The sequence below is a fragment of the Alligator mississippiensis genome, chromosome 8 (assembly GCF_030867095.1).
Source record: "Alligator mississippiensis isolate rAllMis1 chromosome 8, rAllMis1, whole genome shotgun sequence".
In the NCBI taxonomy this organism is placed as follows: domain Eukaryota; kingdom Metazoa; phylum Chordata; order Crocodylia; family Alligatoridae; genus Alligator; species Alligator mississippiensis.
The window spans coordinates 70,779,476-70,795,545 of NC_081831.1; the positions used below are offsets into that span (position 1 = coordinate 70,779,476).

The 16,070-nt window shown below is 40.9% G+C and overlaps 1 protein-coding gene across 3 annotated transcripts in view; it reads left to right on the plus strand.

Annotated features, from left to right (window-relative positions):
- Positions 1–16,070, plus strand: part of TENM1 (teneurin transmembrane protein 1) — a 1,265,690-nt gene that overhangs the window by 1,074,810 nt on the left and 174,810 nt on the right. For all 3 annotated transcript variants that reach the window (XM_059732824.1, XM_059732825.1, XM_059732827.1), the window contains 3 exons: positions 4,017–4,169; positions 11,093–11,292; positions 12,806–13,016. In XM_059732824.1, coding sequence (XP_059588807.1) covers positions 4,017–4,169; positions 11,093–11,292; positions 12,806–13,016 — 564 coding nt within the window. The remainder of the gene's footprint in view (positions 1–4,016; positions 4,170–11,092; positions 11,293–12,805; positions 13,017–16,070) is intronic.

Below are 16,070 nucleotides of genomic sequence, written 5' to 3' on the forward strand. Positions count from 1 at the left end.
ATAGAGCAGGCCAATTGTTTATTCATTAGATGAAAAGCCAGAGCCGTGGCTTCAGGTGGTTTGAGTTATCTCAGTGGTGCAAAACAACTAGAAAGCTGCCTTACAGAGCGCTCAAGGATTCCTACTGACAGGAAATTCCATACGTGGCAGAGAGCCGGAATAGCTGCCCACTCCTTGGTGCCATGGACATGGTACGCTGGCAGGGGGATGGGGGTGGGCCAGACTTTAGAACCAGTCTCCTACTTTATACCTGAGCAATAAAACAATTTTTCAGCTAAAATAGCCAATTTAGACAACAGAGGGGGAGTAAATCAGGTTATGGAAATCTCCAAGTTACTCTAGTGACAACGGCTTGCTAGTCAAGCTGGCCAATAAGATAGTTTCTTGTGCGGCATAGACTTACCATCCGAGTAGGCCTGGCTTGCCCTGGAGGGAAGGAGTGCAGAAGAAGCTTTCATGCATCTTTACCACAGCTTATACTATCCTCAGCTCCATTGACTGGAAACTGGAGCTTAGCATCTGGACCAGTCTTTAATTAACCATCTGTCATATTAGTGCAATACATTGCATTTCCCCTTTTGCACTTGAATCTCAAAGTTCAGTATGAGAGCAACTGGGCCTCGTAATCTATTAAATGGTATAGCTGCAGTTTGTACAGTAGAACGTCATGTCTACTGTAGCCCGAAATACTGTATAGAAGGCAAACGCGGTATGGAGGCAAATGTGTTTGCTTGTTTCGAAATCACCTCTGCAGGAGCTATGTGTAAGCCCCCTGGAGAAGAAACGGAGCCCGAAGATAAAACAGTTATGGAGTTAAGTAATAATGCTATAAGGATGGAAGAATGGGGCTCTGAAAAATTGAGAAAAGAGATGTTTCCAGGTGAGATTTGTGACAGGCTACAATATCGAGTAGACGGAAGGAAGTGAGGCTGGCTGTTCCCGTTTGCAAAAAAGGTACTGGTACTAACAGCAGTGAGAATGTATAAAGAGGAAGAGAGGTAGCCAGTATTATGCTGGCAATGAGAGGTCAGGGCTTCAAAGCAGTAACATCTTTTTCAGTGTTTAGTAAAATTGAGCACATGCCTACTGCATGAAGCTTTGTGCGCTCAAGATATTCAAAAGAGATTTATAAGCAAACAGCACTCAATCCCAATTGATAAAGATGTCTCTATCTATAATCTTGCATGCAGTGCAGTTTTATCAGGCATTTTGCACTGTGATTCTAGAGGAGCAAAGAGGTTTTTGTAGAATTTACATTTTTAACCAAGAGAAAAGAAGAATATTAATGAAAAGGGTGAGGTGAGGTAAAGCACTGCATCTGTTAAATAGACATGTATTACTTCCTGCAGTAAACTTCTGAGAAATACTTCTCCCAGAATTAATGGCTTTCAGTGCTGCATATAATCTGGTTATTACACAAGTAATACCTATATTTGAAGGTAATTTGTCAAAGAGCAGTAGTTCACACTCTTACCAACTTCTTGGTTAATGTAATGAAAATTGGATTTATTTTAAGTTTGCAAGATAACAATCTTTCTGTAACGATAGACATCACTCAGTTTAATTCAGGGAGAACTTATTTTCTCAGCAGTACACTTTGTTGTTCAAATATCCAGCCTTTCACATGAAGCCTGTCTAGTGGTATTACATGTAATCTCCCACAGGCTACAATACATGAGTCCAAGCCTGGCAACCGCGATCATCTCTATAATGCAGTTGCTGTTTTTCAGGAAGGAAACAGACTGTCAAACATATATACAAACAGTTCTGCTAGCTTGCCAAGTTCTGGCATGAGCTACAAAAACAGCAGCACTTCTCTAGCCCGAAGGGAAGAGAAAGCAAGTGAGCTTGGGGAATTGGTGACAATGGCTGACAGAATGCTTAAGGTATTCAATGTAAAAAAAGAAACATGGAAGGAAAAAGGATACGTTGCACATCCAGCATACATTACCGTGTGACTTGCACCTTATAGCCTATGGTGATGGTAACACAGAAGGAAGTCATCAGGCTTATTAGTGAGTGTATAGTTACTACCACTAGCACCCACTGACAGGAAGTGGGTTTTTCATTCTGCAGGAGGCACCTGGTAGATGTGAGGAAACAGCCATCAGAGCCTTTACACAGAGTCTGATCTCACCATTACTGAGCTTACAAGTAAAAAATGCAGGACCTCTCTCTAGCTCCAGCTTCCTCTTAAGTCCCTTAGGGTCAACCCCTACCTCAACAGGCTCCTAGTACATGCAGCTTTGTTCCTCCGCACCATCCCCTGCTGCTGAACATAACCAGAGACTGAATTCTGCTCCCCTATGACTTTTTTGGTCCGTTTGCCAGGTGTCTCTGTGATCAGCCTCCTACCAGGTAATCAGCCCCCTGCCAAGTGATGTCATTAGCAAGGCAAGCTCCCCATTTAAAACCAGTTCTTCTTGGTAGGAGCTCATTTATCATATAGAGCAATTATATTTCAGTGGTACACTCAGAGTCATCAAACCTCTGTTGTCAGTTCTGTCTTCTTGCACTATGGAGGGTAAGACCGGCACAAAGATGAAAAGGCAACAAGGAAGGGAAGGATAGGGCAAGGAAGGTAAAAGACTGCACATCCCAAATCGTATTGGCAGCTTGCTAAAGATAACATTGAGCATTCCAACCCCACGCAGTATTCATAAATTGTACCGGTTTTCCAATTCATTAGTCTGTAAACCAGAAATTATTTTAGACGTATGTATAATAGTTGCATATTTTGAGATAAGAAAGCCAGATTCTAGTCTCTGTTAACATCAGTGTAAATCTGCATTAACTTTGTTGCCTTCATTAGACTTGTACCAATTTTCACTAACCTAAATGAAAAATGAATGCGCTTCTGGGTTGACCTGCAGATTAAATCTAGCCTATGAATGTTTTCTTGCCTTGTCAGGTAATTAAATGAGAACATGGAACATCATGTTTGCTGTGTATGTATGAACGGTGAGATCTGATGCAAAGATTTGAAGTGTTCTTAGTAACTACACGATGTCTCTATAGATTTGTTGACTGGACTATTCCATGTCCATGTAATGATTGTTATTTGAGCTTTCAGCAGACTTTACAGTCCTTCCCTGTATTTCATCATGTTATACTTCTGGTGTGGTAGGATGTAATGTCTATCTACACAAAGACCTTGTTTCTGTTGCATCGTCTTCAGTTATTTCAAGGCTGAAGCCTAACTTGCGTAGTCTTCCAGTAGGGCCTAAAAAATGTTAAGAGCATTTCCTTTATTGCCTGTTATATCTATCACATCAGGGAACTGAGCACTGCGTTTGCATACATCCTCGAGCTGAGCCAGCACTGGAAACTATTGTGGTGCAGAGGAAACATGGCTGCTAACTACACCCTTTATGGGATTCAGCTTGTTTCCTACTACAGCTTGGTTGCAGCCTGCCGTGGCTGTGCCTCATCTTCATAATCACTTTGGGATGCCATGCACCCCTTGGAAAGTGGGAGGGGAGCAGTTCTTGATCTCCCTTGAGCTCAAAGCTTGGGACCGTGCCCCTCCACTTCAATAGTCTGGCAGCATCTGGTCAGAACTGACCTGGGAACACAGTAGGCTGAGTTTTGCTCAGTATTGGGTAGGAATAGGTGAATGACTTAACTTTGTGGTAGTGTATTAATTCAGCACAGCTGTGAGCAATTTGTCAGTTGAAACTTGTGGCTTAGCATTGGTGTGGCATTAGAATCTGCCAAGGCATTACCTTATTCATACAGCCATTATCCTTTGAATTGCAAGCATTTCCATTAACTGCTGGAGAAATTCATCAGCCTGCTTTGGCCAGTCTCCAAAAGAAAGTGTGAAAACTAATTAAACATTTAGTTTTAAGGTACTATTATGAATTGCTTATTAGAGCACTTGGAATTGTGATTTATTCTAAACAGAAGCAAGTAATACCTGACTTTTGCAGAAAATGGTGACACAACATTCTTTTTTAGTTTAATTAGAAATGTTGTAGATTAGGAATCAATTAATCGGTCTTCATTTTTTGCAGCAGTACATTTGTTTGGCTTAACCTGGCAACTGCAGCCTGTTGAAGGGCAGTTGTATGAAAATGGAGTCAGCAAAGGGAACAGAGTGACCGAATCCATGGATACTACTTACTCGCCAATCGGAGGAAAGGTGTCTGATAAAACAGAAAAGAAAGGTATGTGTGAATTTGTAGGAATGAGGGAGGTTGACAATATTGAAACCTTAAAACAGTTCAGATTGCATATTTGGCACAGTTTGGCAATTTTTTAATCAAGGTTGTATCTCTTCAGTGTAATTTGAAAGCAAGTGTCAAGGGGCCGTGTTGTGTCATTGATTTTTTTTTTCTTCATTTTTCTTTTTTTAGCACAACTCCCCACTGAAATCAGTGGATGGTCTCAGGTCATAAAGAGAGTGGTGCTCAAGTAACAAAATAATTGCTTTCCTTTTGAAAAAAAACAGTGATTAGAACCAGCTTTGGGAAACTTGGAACAATTTTAGGCAAAATAAAGAGCAACATGGTGTCCACTGTAAAAATATGGAAAGACAGAAGTCCTGCTACTCTCTTGGCCTCTTGCTGGTAGAGAAAACCCCCTTTTCATGATAGTCATAGGACAGGAAAAAACCAAGGATCAGAAAAGAGAAAAATCAAGAAAACTAGCTGGGGGGAAAGAGCATTTGAAGTGAGGAAAAGACTAGGAGGAAAATAGTTAAAATAATTCTGAGAGCCCTGAAATGATTCAACAAAAATTGTCTGTCTTTCTGGGGAAGCAACAAGCAGTCTTTGTGTGCACAAAGTATCACTGTCTCCTCAATATGTGATGAGATGAGACATTGCTGCAGCAATCCTAACTGAAAGAATATTACACCCCAGGACAGGAGCCTTACAAATCAAAGTAGCACAAGTGGAAAGAGATTATATAAGAAAAATGAGCAATAAAAATATATAAAAGAAGGCAACAGTGTTGTTGTTTTTTATTATTTTTTTCCCTTAGAATGGATTGATGGTGAGTTACAGTAAATACTGTAGACACAACTGTATTTGTGCCCTGATGCAATATGGGAAAGGGCCAAGGAACCTTAGACAGCTTATTCTCAACTATATTAAATCACTTTATCAATATACTTCAGATTTAACAAAAGCTTTTCTGAAGCATTTGGCTTCTAACAGGGGATTTATGGAAAGGGTTCACTACATCAAAGGACAAGCTAATTTACAGAGTTACAAATTGTGTTAGATGTTGGGGACTGTGTGCGTGTGCGTGTGCATGTCTCTAGGGCCTCACCGGGGTAGGTAAAACCCAATCCGCCCCGTGCTTTGCTCCGCAGGAGCTCCAGTGCGTGGAGGACTGAGTCCTGCTCCACCTCATAGGAGGGTGCATCCCCTGGATCCACTGCTCAGTATTGAGGGGAGTTGGACTGATTTCCCATTTCCTTCTCTCTCAGCCCATTTGAAGTAGTTTGCAACCTAAAGGGCACTAGTACTCCATGCACGCTTGGAAACGCACAGGAGAACAGCTGTTTGGATCTCGCCCGATTCATGCATGTGTTTTTGGTTTTCAGTTTTCTCCCATGGTTTGACTTCTCATCTTCATTTCCTGTCCTTCCAACCACCTCCCCCGTCACGCTGGGACCAGATCTCACCTGCTGGTGCTAAGGCAAGGGGAAGCAAGACTTCAGCACCTCAAAGCTCTCTGCTTAGTACTCAGGAGTTTCCTAAAATGAGGACACCTTCCTTTTCAGGCTGTTTGATGCACCAGAGGCCCAAATTAGCAACTACAAACAGATAACACATATAGCTCATTACCATGCATGTGGAAAACGGCAGAATGAGCCACCCAAGGCACCCTGGGGCGGCTATTGCCTTATCTACATCAAAGCAGCAGGGTCCATTGCTGTGGATGCAGCTCTGCAAACAAGAGAAAGTTTTCAGAGCTGTACCAGCCCCCGCAAAATGACAGCAGCTGCACCGCTGGGCAGGGCTGGGTCTGCACTGAAGGCTTTGCCAGCAGGGTTAATTTGGTTAGTAGGTATGACCCCAGCTCTGCCAGCAGATATTTGTACCGTTGTCTCCATTACAATCTCTTTTATAAAAGCACGGGGACTATCTGGCAGCGTACCTGGAAGCCTGTTGTTCAGCGATGTATCCCTACATCAGCAACTTTCATTTGGATGTAGAGAGTGCACAGCATAGGTCTTCCTGAACTCATCACACATCTAATGGATAAGGTGTGATATTTCCCCTCTAAACTTGAAGCCTAAAGAGATGTTGCAGAGAAAGATAAGAACTGCCAGGCATTTGTGCTGTTCATATACCCGCTCCATGTGGCAGTCCAAGAGAGCCTGACAGCCTTTGAAAGCATATATTTTAACTAATCTTTTAATGAAAATCAAATTTCCAAAGTGGCAAAGCAAGTTTAGAAGACATTTTGTAACATGCTGACCTGTGGCTATGAGTTAACATTTTAATACATGATTAAAAACCCAGACATCTTATTGATGCTGGTATTTACCAGGGGAGCACAAGGAGATTGATTGTTACAGGAATCAGTAATAATCAACCCATGAGTACTTTCTTGTGAAGATAATTGGCACCTTGCTGTTCAGGTTTTTACATTCTTGAAACCATAAGAGACCTGCGATTAAGAATCCATCTTCTGCTTTTAGAATTACAAAACAGTATGTGCACAAAGAAGGGTGGAGGATTAAAGCTGGCTAGTGAAATTTGGCGGTTGTACTAAGAAGAGTGTTTAGAAAAACTATCAAATTTTAAATAGAATAATTTAACAAAAAGGATTTTTGTATGCACACAATACTCTGAGGCAGGGGCAGATCCAGGAGGGCTGCAGTTGCACCCCCTTTGATACCTGCTCCACCCAGGCTTTACAGCCAACTGCATGGGAGGGGCAGTGGCATTTCTATTTAGTCAGCGCTGAGAGAGTCAATTGACTTCATGGCTCATTAACATCTCCCTGATTCATGTTTATTTCTCTCCTCTGCCTGGGTTTAACGACCCTCTCTCCTTTTCAGCGGTCTTCATTTTCCGTTCTTCAAACTTCGGGAATGTGGCTGCCTATTGGTTATTCCTGGGAATGCCTGTTTAACAACTTTGCAGACTCTTTGTACCTCTAGCTAAAAACTTTAACTCAGATGTGATACTATTAAGTGTAAAAATGACTGACAGTGAAGTATTGGATACACTGCCAAAATGGCTCAAGAAGGTCTGAATATACATTTAACTATAATGACGACAGAACTAATGAGACAATATCTTGTGACTATTTTGATTATTTTTGCCTAGTATTATTTTTAATCTAATATATAATCTAGCAAATTAGTGCACATTCCAATAGTTACATTTGTTTTTGTTTTGATCTTAAACTGAATAATACAATGCTAGCTCCCTAGTATTAGTAGTAAAGAGTCTGTTTTCTCTTTAACTGGAAAAAAAATTGTTGTGATGTATGTGAGGATGTGCCACACCATTTCCCTCCTTCCCCGCTTCCTCCCCTTTTTCAAAATCCTGACCTGCTCATATTCTGAAATGAGTCAGTGCCATTCAGGATATGCTTGGGCAGCATTTGCAAAGCTTTTTTCACTGAGTTCTTCTGGAAACAGCAAAAAAACATAGGTTAGTATGTATATTGTCAAGTACCTAGCTTAGAAATTGAGCTGAAATAGGAGTGGCTATATTGTTTTTATGTGAAGCAGGCATGATGGCTTAATTCACATCGTCCTTGTAGGCATCTAAGCAAGATAGGGGTGTTGTTTAGATACTGAAGACTCAAAAGTGAGACTTGCTCTGGAGGCTACCAGACTGCATAAGCACTTCCATTTCTGGTCCAATATGATCCCTGAGTGTCTCATCTTTGATTTTTGAGCCTATTCTGAAGTAGTCCAAATCAGTAGCTAGCCACCTACCTCCCACTGGAGCTCTGGGTACAATGGCCATTTTGTGCTGTTACGATTAGCTGGGAAGCATAACATTCAGAAGATACTACCATATTTACTTGAATAGAAGACAACTCTGATTATAAGGCCACACGCTCCCGGAGCATGGTTGTCATGGGAGACTTCAACTACCCAGACATCTCGTGGGAAGAGCACTCGGCCAAATCTGAGCAGTCGCAGAGCTTTCTCTCATGCATGGATGAGCTCTATCTGATGCAAGAAGTCTATGGGCTGATGAGAGGTAAAATGCTGCTCGACCTGGTACTGGCAATGGGGGACAACCTAATCAGCGACCTAATGATCGAAGGGAAGCTGGGTGACAGTGACCATGAGCTGATCACCTTCACCATCTGCTGTAAAGCTGGCAAGTCAGTCAGCAATACAGAAGTCCTCAACTTCAGGAAAGCTGACTTCAACAAGCTATGGAGGCTTGTCAGTGAGGCCCTAAAGGGCCACAACCCAAATGGGAGGGGAGTTCAGGACAAGTGGTTGCTCCTCAAGGGAACAATCCTGGATGTGCAAGCAAAGTTTATCCCATCTTGGAGGAAAGGCAGCAAAAGGGCACAGCATCCCCCTTGGCTCTCCAGGGAACTAGCGGACCTCCTGCGTATAAAAAGAAAGACCTACAAAGGATGGAGGACTGGATCCACCTCCAAGGAGGAATACTCTATCTGAAGCCCCAGACCAATGGGCCTGGGAGGGAAGATATTTTCCCGGTGGTAGGACCACACGGATTTGAATTGACCTCTGCTCAGTCAAAATTTGGAACGTGACTATTGGGCTTTTCCCACTAGAATTCAGAATGGATTTGGCCCTTAAAATGAAATAAAAAAACAAACCCAGCATATTTGCCCAATGTGGGCCATGTGTTTTATAGTCATACTCAGTTGGCTGCATTTAATCAACTTCATAGTTGGTAGTGGGTTTCCATTGCTGAGTACATGCTGTTTTGGCAGCAGTTTAATTACAGACAGTGTATTCAGTGATATTTCTTTGTATGTGATTATAAGAGTAGGGGGGTTTTTCCCCATACCAACTGAGGGGAAAGTATCTTGTCTTGGGATCAAATAAATATGGTAATATTGCAAGTAAACAGTGTTAGATTAGGTGTTTTATTTCACTTCCTTTGTAACTGTGTATGCCAAGTGACTAAGACTATGTATGCCAACATTTATTTCTTCCACTTATAGAGAGGTAAAACTAAAAATAGGAATGTATAAAGGATATGTAAATTTAAACTAAGACATCCTCTGCTGAAAAAGAATAAGGTATCCTTTGAGAGATACTGTTTCAAGATTATTAGCACTGACACACAATTCAACCAAATTGTATTGCACCACTAAAAAATATTGTCTTCAACTGTATCTATGTCTAAATCATAACAAAGACATTGTTCAATGAAGCAGTGGCCTATTTGCTTGGGTCTAATTATCATATTTTTAAAATACTAACTGATAATGCTACTATCTTTAAAACCAGTACTGTGTCCTTGACCTTACAGTTATATCCTGAAAACCTCCTAATTGAATTGCTTCAATTATGATGTGTCAATACCATCAAAAGGTTCCATAGTGTTTTACTTGGCCTAGGGTAATTGCATGGAAAGAATCATTAAGATTTGCTGTCTCCAGAGTACTCTGGCAAGGAAACTGGAGAAAAGTTTAGGTTCACTCCAAAATATTGTTAAAGAACCAGTTAGAAATTATTCTAATGCAAACTGAGTAAAATATTGTTTTTAGTTTCTTAGAACATTCATTCTCTACTCCAGTATTGCATGTTGCACATTTGGTCCCATTGCATTGTTTTGTTCACGTCTCGCATCACTAGACTGAGAACCACCTCCTGGCTCCTGCCCTGGCTGTGTTGCTATATTCTGGTGACACAGAGACGCCACAGATCTGGCAGATCCAGTGTCCTGAGAATCCCTCCTCCCTAACATATTAAGGCTCTGTTCATAAAGAAAGTTATCTGCCACCCACATTTCTCAAAGCCCATGTGGGATCTCACCAAGGATCTTTATGCTGTTAATACACTAAGGGAAAACCCAGCCACAGCTTTATTACAGTTTTCTTTTTTAGCTAGCAATTTACCATATTCTATATACATATATTATTACTTGTTAAATACACTGCTGTGTGAGATTCCCATTAAATTCCTTTCCCTTTGGGTCTGTGTGTTATTGGATGCGGTGATGCATAAATGGCCTGGGCTCCTGAGGTCAAGACCATATATTTTAGGTCCCAACATAGGATCTTATCCTGCTTCTGCTCAAGGGCCTGAGATCTTTGCATTTTTTTTACAATTGAATTAGCTTTGATGGTAGCGGGATTGATCCATGATCTGCCGCCAGGAAGGATGCTAATTGCTGGCAAGCTGTAAGAAACATAAAGGTAGTGACACAAGCCAGCAAAGCAAGCCAATTCCGATTCAGTTTGGCAATGCCTTCTGTGCTTCTTCCACTTGCCTGCATATTTCAGTACTTGCGTACCATTGCATGAAGTTACATACTGTAGGTGTCTGAAAATGTACTGCTAGGTACAATGAAACTGTGCCAAGTATCTCTTCAGATTTAATGCCTGCCTTCATCCTTATGCCCCATTATCTTATATCTATCTTCTACATGGCAGGTCCAACCAACAACAGATGTTTTGTTTTTTTATGTTTCTAGAACTAGATTATGGCTATCATAATAAGCTCATTAGCAATAGCGGCTAGGAAAAATCCAGACTTGGCCTTCAGCTTTCGCCCCCAGACCCTGATGGTCTTCCTCCCATCTACGGTGGTGTCCATTTATTCAGTTTACACATCATCCTATCAGGCAGCAGTCTGGAATAACTGTCAGCTCTCCCATCTGTGTTGTGTTAGTGCATGCTTCTGCTAGAAGGTTTTGTTTGTGTATCCTAAGATCTACATGCAGTGACTCCCATTTTTCTAGCTACGCTGAGACTCATTTGCCTCGTGTCTCTTGCCTTGTGTGTAGCTGCAATTGTTGTTTTCCTATTAATTAATTTGGAGATCAGTTGAATAATGCTCGGCTAATTTTACACATAGTATATGCTTAAAAGCTACTACTGATTACCCGCCTACCCTCGTATTTTCACTCTGCGTGTATACAGCATCTCACTGTTTTCTTTGTTTCTGGGGAATTAGTGTTTCAGAAAGGACGGGCCATAGACACAGGAGAAGTTGAGATTGGAGCCCAAGTTATGCAGACCATCCCACCAGGTTTATTCTGGCGTTTTCAAATTACTATCCATCACCCAGTGTACCTGAAATTTAACATTTCACTGGCAAAGGACTCTCTGCTGGGAATTTATGGCAGAAGAAATATTCCACCCACTCATACTCAGGTAATTAATAATAACACTTAGCAATTCTATTGTGCTTTACATTTTCAGAGACCTCTGTGGATATTAATGTTCAGAACATGATTACAAAGCCAGGAAGGAATGCTTAGATGTAAATATTAACCTTTATCCATTTTTTCCCTCCCTTCTAATGGTCCAATTGCAATCCAAGACAAGGCATAATGAGTGGATAGCAACAGGCCTGTTAGCAATACTAAATACCTCTATGCAGATTAGGAGGAGACAGTTCAGGATGCTACTGCTATCTCAGCAGGATACTACCACTGCTTTGTACAGCCATAGAGCTGGCCAGACACCAAGGGCAGGCATCCCCTGGTTCATCCTTCAGGTCAGCATGGTGTGATAGCTATAGATAAAAGAAAAAAGCTTCTGTCTTTTTTGCAGTTGAGTTCCTAGTAATTACTTAACTTCATAATTCACATTCAACAAAACAAGCTGTTCACAAAGCTAATGTGAAGATGTGTTAAAATGATATGCAAGTTCTAACTTTTAATCATAATGTAAGTTGTGAATGTTTACTCCTAGTAAGTTTTGAGAAGGAAATCTAGCTAATACTATTCATATTGAGATATTTTCCTGTTTGCCATATTTGGGGTATAAAATTAATGTTTCTGAAATTTAATTAGAAGCTATCTGAGCTACGATGGAGCAGGATCACAGGTCAGGGGAATATCTAAACATTGTTAATGCTCTCCTGAAATCTTGTAGTAGGTCCATGAGAATTTTAATCTCAGGGGTGATAACTACTCATAGCTCCTATGGCCTTTTCTGAAGTTGTAACTGTTCAGCATTCTTAAAACATCAGATATCACAGGTATCTACAGATACTCCAAGTATTTTGTGTTTTCATTAAATGGTTTGGTTTGGGGTGTAAAAAAAATGGCTTTCATTTCAAATACATTGAAGGCCTGATCCAGCACCCTTAGAAATCAACTGAACCTGGCCTTATAGGTCAGTTAGCAGCTCCAATAAATATTGCAAGTTTTTCCATATCAAGCTATATATTTTTATGTGTATTAGTAAAATCAACCACAAAGAAAAAGGGAAAGTGTATGTATTCAGTATTTACTAAGGTCAAATGTCTTTGTATCTCAGTGTCAAAACTTCAACTTCTAAATCTTCATGCTGGCACTTAAATCTTAGGGATGTCTAACATAGGCACTGAAGTTTAAACATTTTAGGTCTTTGCTCATTACAAAGATGTAATTTTGGAGTGAATTTAAAGGAACAAGTTTGGATTCAAACTGCTACAACATGAAGAGTAAGATCTCATCCTAAATCTCTGATCAGTAATTACTCCTTGTACAGAATGAAGAATTGAAGCTTAATAGCCAAGGTTGTACAACTCGCCTATTGGTGAATGCTCATTCAAACAGCCCCTTGGAGAGTTACACTGTCTAACCCTTTTTGATTGAGACATGCATAGTAACTTTGCCTGGATTACAACACTATAAAAATACTCTAGTTAAGATAATTTTTCCCATTATTATTTCAGTTTGATTTTGTAAAACTGATGGATGGAAAACAGTTAATTAAACAAGAGCCAAGGAACTCAGAGGAGTCTCAGCATGCGCCTAGGAATCTGATCTTAACCTCACTGCAAGAGACAGGTTTCATTGAATATATGGATCAGGGGGTTTGGCACATGGCATTTTACAATGATGGAAAGAAAATGGAGCAAGTATTTGTGCTAACTACAGCAATTGGTAAGAACAATTATGCTGCCATTCTTATTCACATTCTTGTATTAAAAAAAAAACTGCATTTGAAAAAGACTGTGAGCCTAATTCTAATCTAACATGGACAAATTTTACTGAGCTATGATTTGATTTCCTTCAGAGGAGATACTTCTGCTTTTACTCATGCATAAGAAAAGAATCAGGCATTAGGGGTGTGCAAAGCGGGCAGTATTCGATTCAGATTTGGCCCAATTGAGGGAACAGTGATTTGATTTGCTGATTCGAATCACTGTCCCAATTCAATTCGGCCTAATCTGAATCTGAGGATTTGTTTCTGATTTGAAGAACGAGCGATTCGGCCATAGACACAGCTTTATATGTTTTTCTACATACCTCAAGGTACCAGGTGTGGCTCATGAATGATGAGATGTTGGGATGGATGGAGCATCCCACAGGAGCGCGAGGGAGAAGTGGACCGGAAGTACTTGGCGGTTGGCTGCAGGGGAACCCTGGCTGCACCCTCATACCCAGGAGGCACCGGTCACCAAGACACAGGGCTGGGGGGGTCCCCCATGCACTCCACGGCAGACCCAAAAGTGGACTGGAAGTACTCCATCCACCCCACCATCTCAGCATTCACAAGCTGCACCTGGTACCTCGAAGTACGTAGAAAAAACATACAAAGCTGTGTCTATGGCCAAATTGTCAAATCTCTCCGATTCGATTCAGAGAAATTAATGGGTCTTCTGATTTCAATTCGGATTCAGAGATTTGGCTGCCGAATCAGACTGAGTCTCCTCCGAATCAAATCATCGACCAAAGCTTTTCACAGCCCTATCAGACATTCCTATACTTAAAAAATTGACATTATCAGGTAATTAAGTAGGTAATTAATGAATGATATCTCTTAATATCAGTATAAAAGTAGTGTTGAATGCATGAGTACCTTCTGGTGATCTATTGCAAGAAATTAAAGGGGGAAAATTTGCACAAGCTTTTTTATGCAGGATGTGTACTCCCTGAGAAATATCTGTGATCTTGGTTCTCCTTCTCTCTCTTGAGGAAGAAAAGATAAAAGTCAGCTTTTGCACGTTTTGGGTGAGGAAAGAATTATCTACCTACTACAGGAGACTCCTGCTGTGACCTCTTAGTGAATCAAACCTTTTGGGGGGCTTAATATTTTCCTGGCTTTGAATATTGCTGGTGGGAAGTTGTAACAAACAGACTTTGTTAAAACTTTAATTTATGGCCAAGTGCTTTAGAATTTATGGCATTCTTTGTTTGCTGTAAGACTTTAACCACTTTGCCCTTTAGTTAACCTGTTCAGCCATATGTTTAGCAAGATGTCTTTACTAGTAATGGACATACCATCTGCTCTCTCTAACAATTAGATTCTATTTTTACTCCATGCTAAAGACCTTGATGTATGGGACAATGGAGAGTGCCATTCAAACAAAGATGATCAAGGACTTGCCTCAAACGAATCAAAAAGGCAGTGAGGAATTGCAGGGGGAATTTCCTCATGAAATAAGCTGACACTTCTTATGTTTGGAATGGAAAGTGAGTCTCTTACAAGGAGAAGAGACGTGTTTATGTAATCCTTCATGTCCAATAGACCCATCATTTCATATTAAAGGAGTTTGCCCTGCCTTCTTCCATCCCCGGGAAAGCTGAAGGTGAATTTTGCTTCTGCTTAGAGGCAAAAGGCTAGGTGGAGGGGAAAAAAAATATTTATTCATTTAATAGATTGATATCCCACCCTCCCCAAAAGAGGCTCAGGGAGGCTGACATGTTGCTGGCCTGTTTGAAATTATGTGAACTATTTAACTTCTACCAACTCTGAACTCTTTCCTACTCTTATACTTCTCCCTGATTATCCTCCTAAATCCTGGCATCTTTGTATAGGTGGTTTGAATTAGGCTTCTGGCCCAGCCTTCTTCTCCGCAAGCTCAGAGGAAATATGTAGACTGAGATTCACAGCTAGTTCATAAGCAAACGCACCAATCTGGTGCCCACAAACCCTGGGAAAGTCCAGAACTGATCTCAGCTTTGCAGGTTGGATGCTAGCTTCTCTTGCTGTCCCTGTACTGTGTTTGCACCAGTATCTTCCTTAGCAATGCCCATGAAACGTAGACTCAAAGGAGTCCATATAACCTGGCCGCTTTATCTTCATATGCAACACCGACCTTGCCAGAATTCTTGTTGAATACCTGTTGAAGGCAATTCTAGCCAGGCTTTTACATTGAGTTTACTGAGAGACCCTTGTGTCAGTGGAAAACTTGGACTTAAAGTAGTTCCCGTAACTTGTGAAAAGGCCTATCATCTGTACTGCAGAGGAATTGAGTTAATATTTAATTTAAATATCAACAGTTGTGTATATATTTTGAGTTTAAAAGTAGATTTAGTTTATTACGTAGGGCTGCGTTGCTTAAAGGTGAGAGCTGCAGTGAACAGATTCTCTTCCTGGAAGAGCATCAAGCTTTTCTTCTCTCTCTCCAACAGAATTTCTACTTAGGAAAGTGTGTCCCATCTTCAGGAGCCCTTCTTGTGGTGAGGTCGACGGCCCTTTTATACCTCTAGTTATTCCCTATCACCGGCCAGCAGCCCTTGTGCTCAGCTCTTCTGCTGAACTCAAATTCCCTCAATTTAGAAACTGCCATCCATATTCTGCTACCCTTCACTGTTCTGGAAAGGCTTCCTACAGGGCTCCGCCGTGCTTAATTTAGGTTAGCTCTCGCAGTGGCAGCCTCACATTTGCACGGCTGCATATATTTCATAGCGAGATCACGTATTGTTTTTAAGCTGCTGTGTAAGTTGAAATACTTGGGAAAATGTGGATTTAATTATATAAAGAAATATTAATCAGTGAACGGACATAGAACAGATCTGTAATCTATAGGGACTTCTTCCCCAGAGCTAAAAGATGAGCTCCAAACTTTAAATCTACGTTTAAAAGACATGTACTCGTGGAGACAGATCTGGGTACTACTTTAGTGAAAAGACCTTGGTTGTGTCACATTTTGCTAGTCGTATACCTTGCACATTAAACTATACAAGAGTTAATCCATCTGCTCAAAAGAT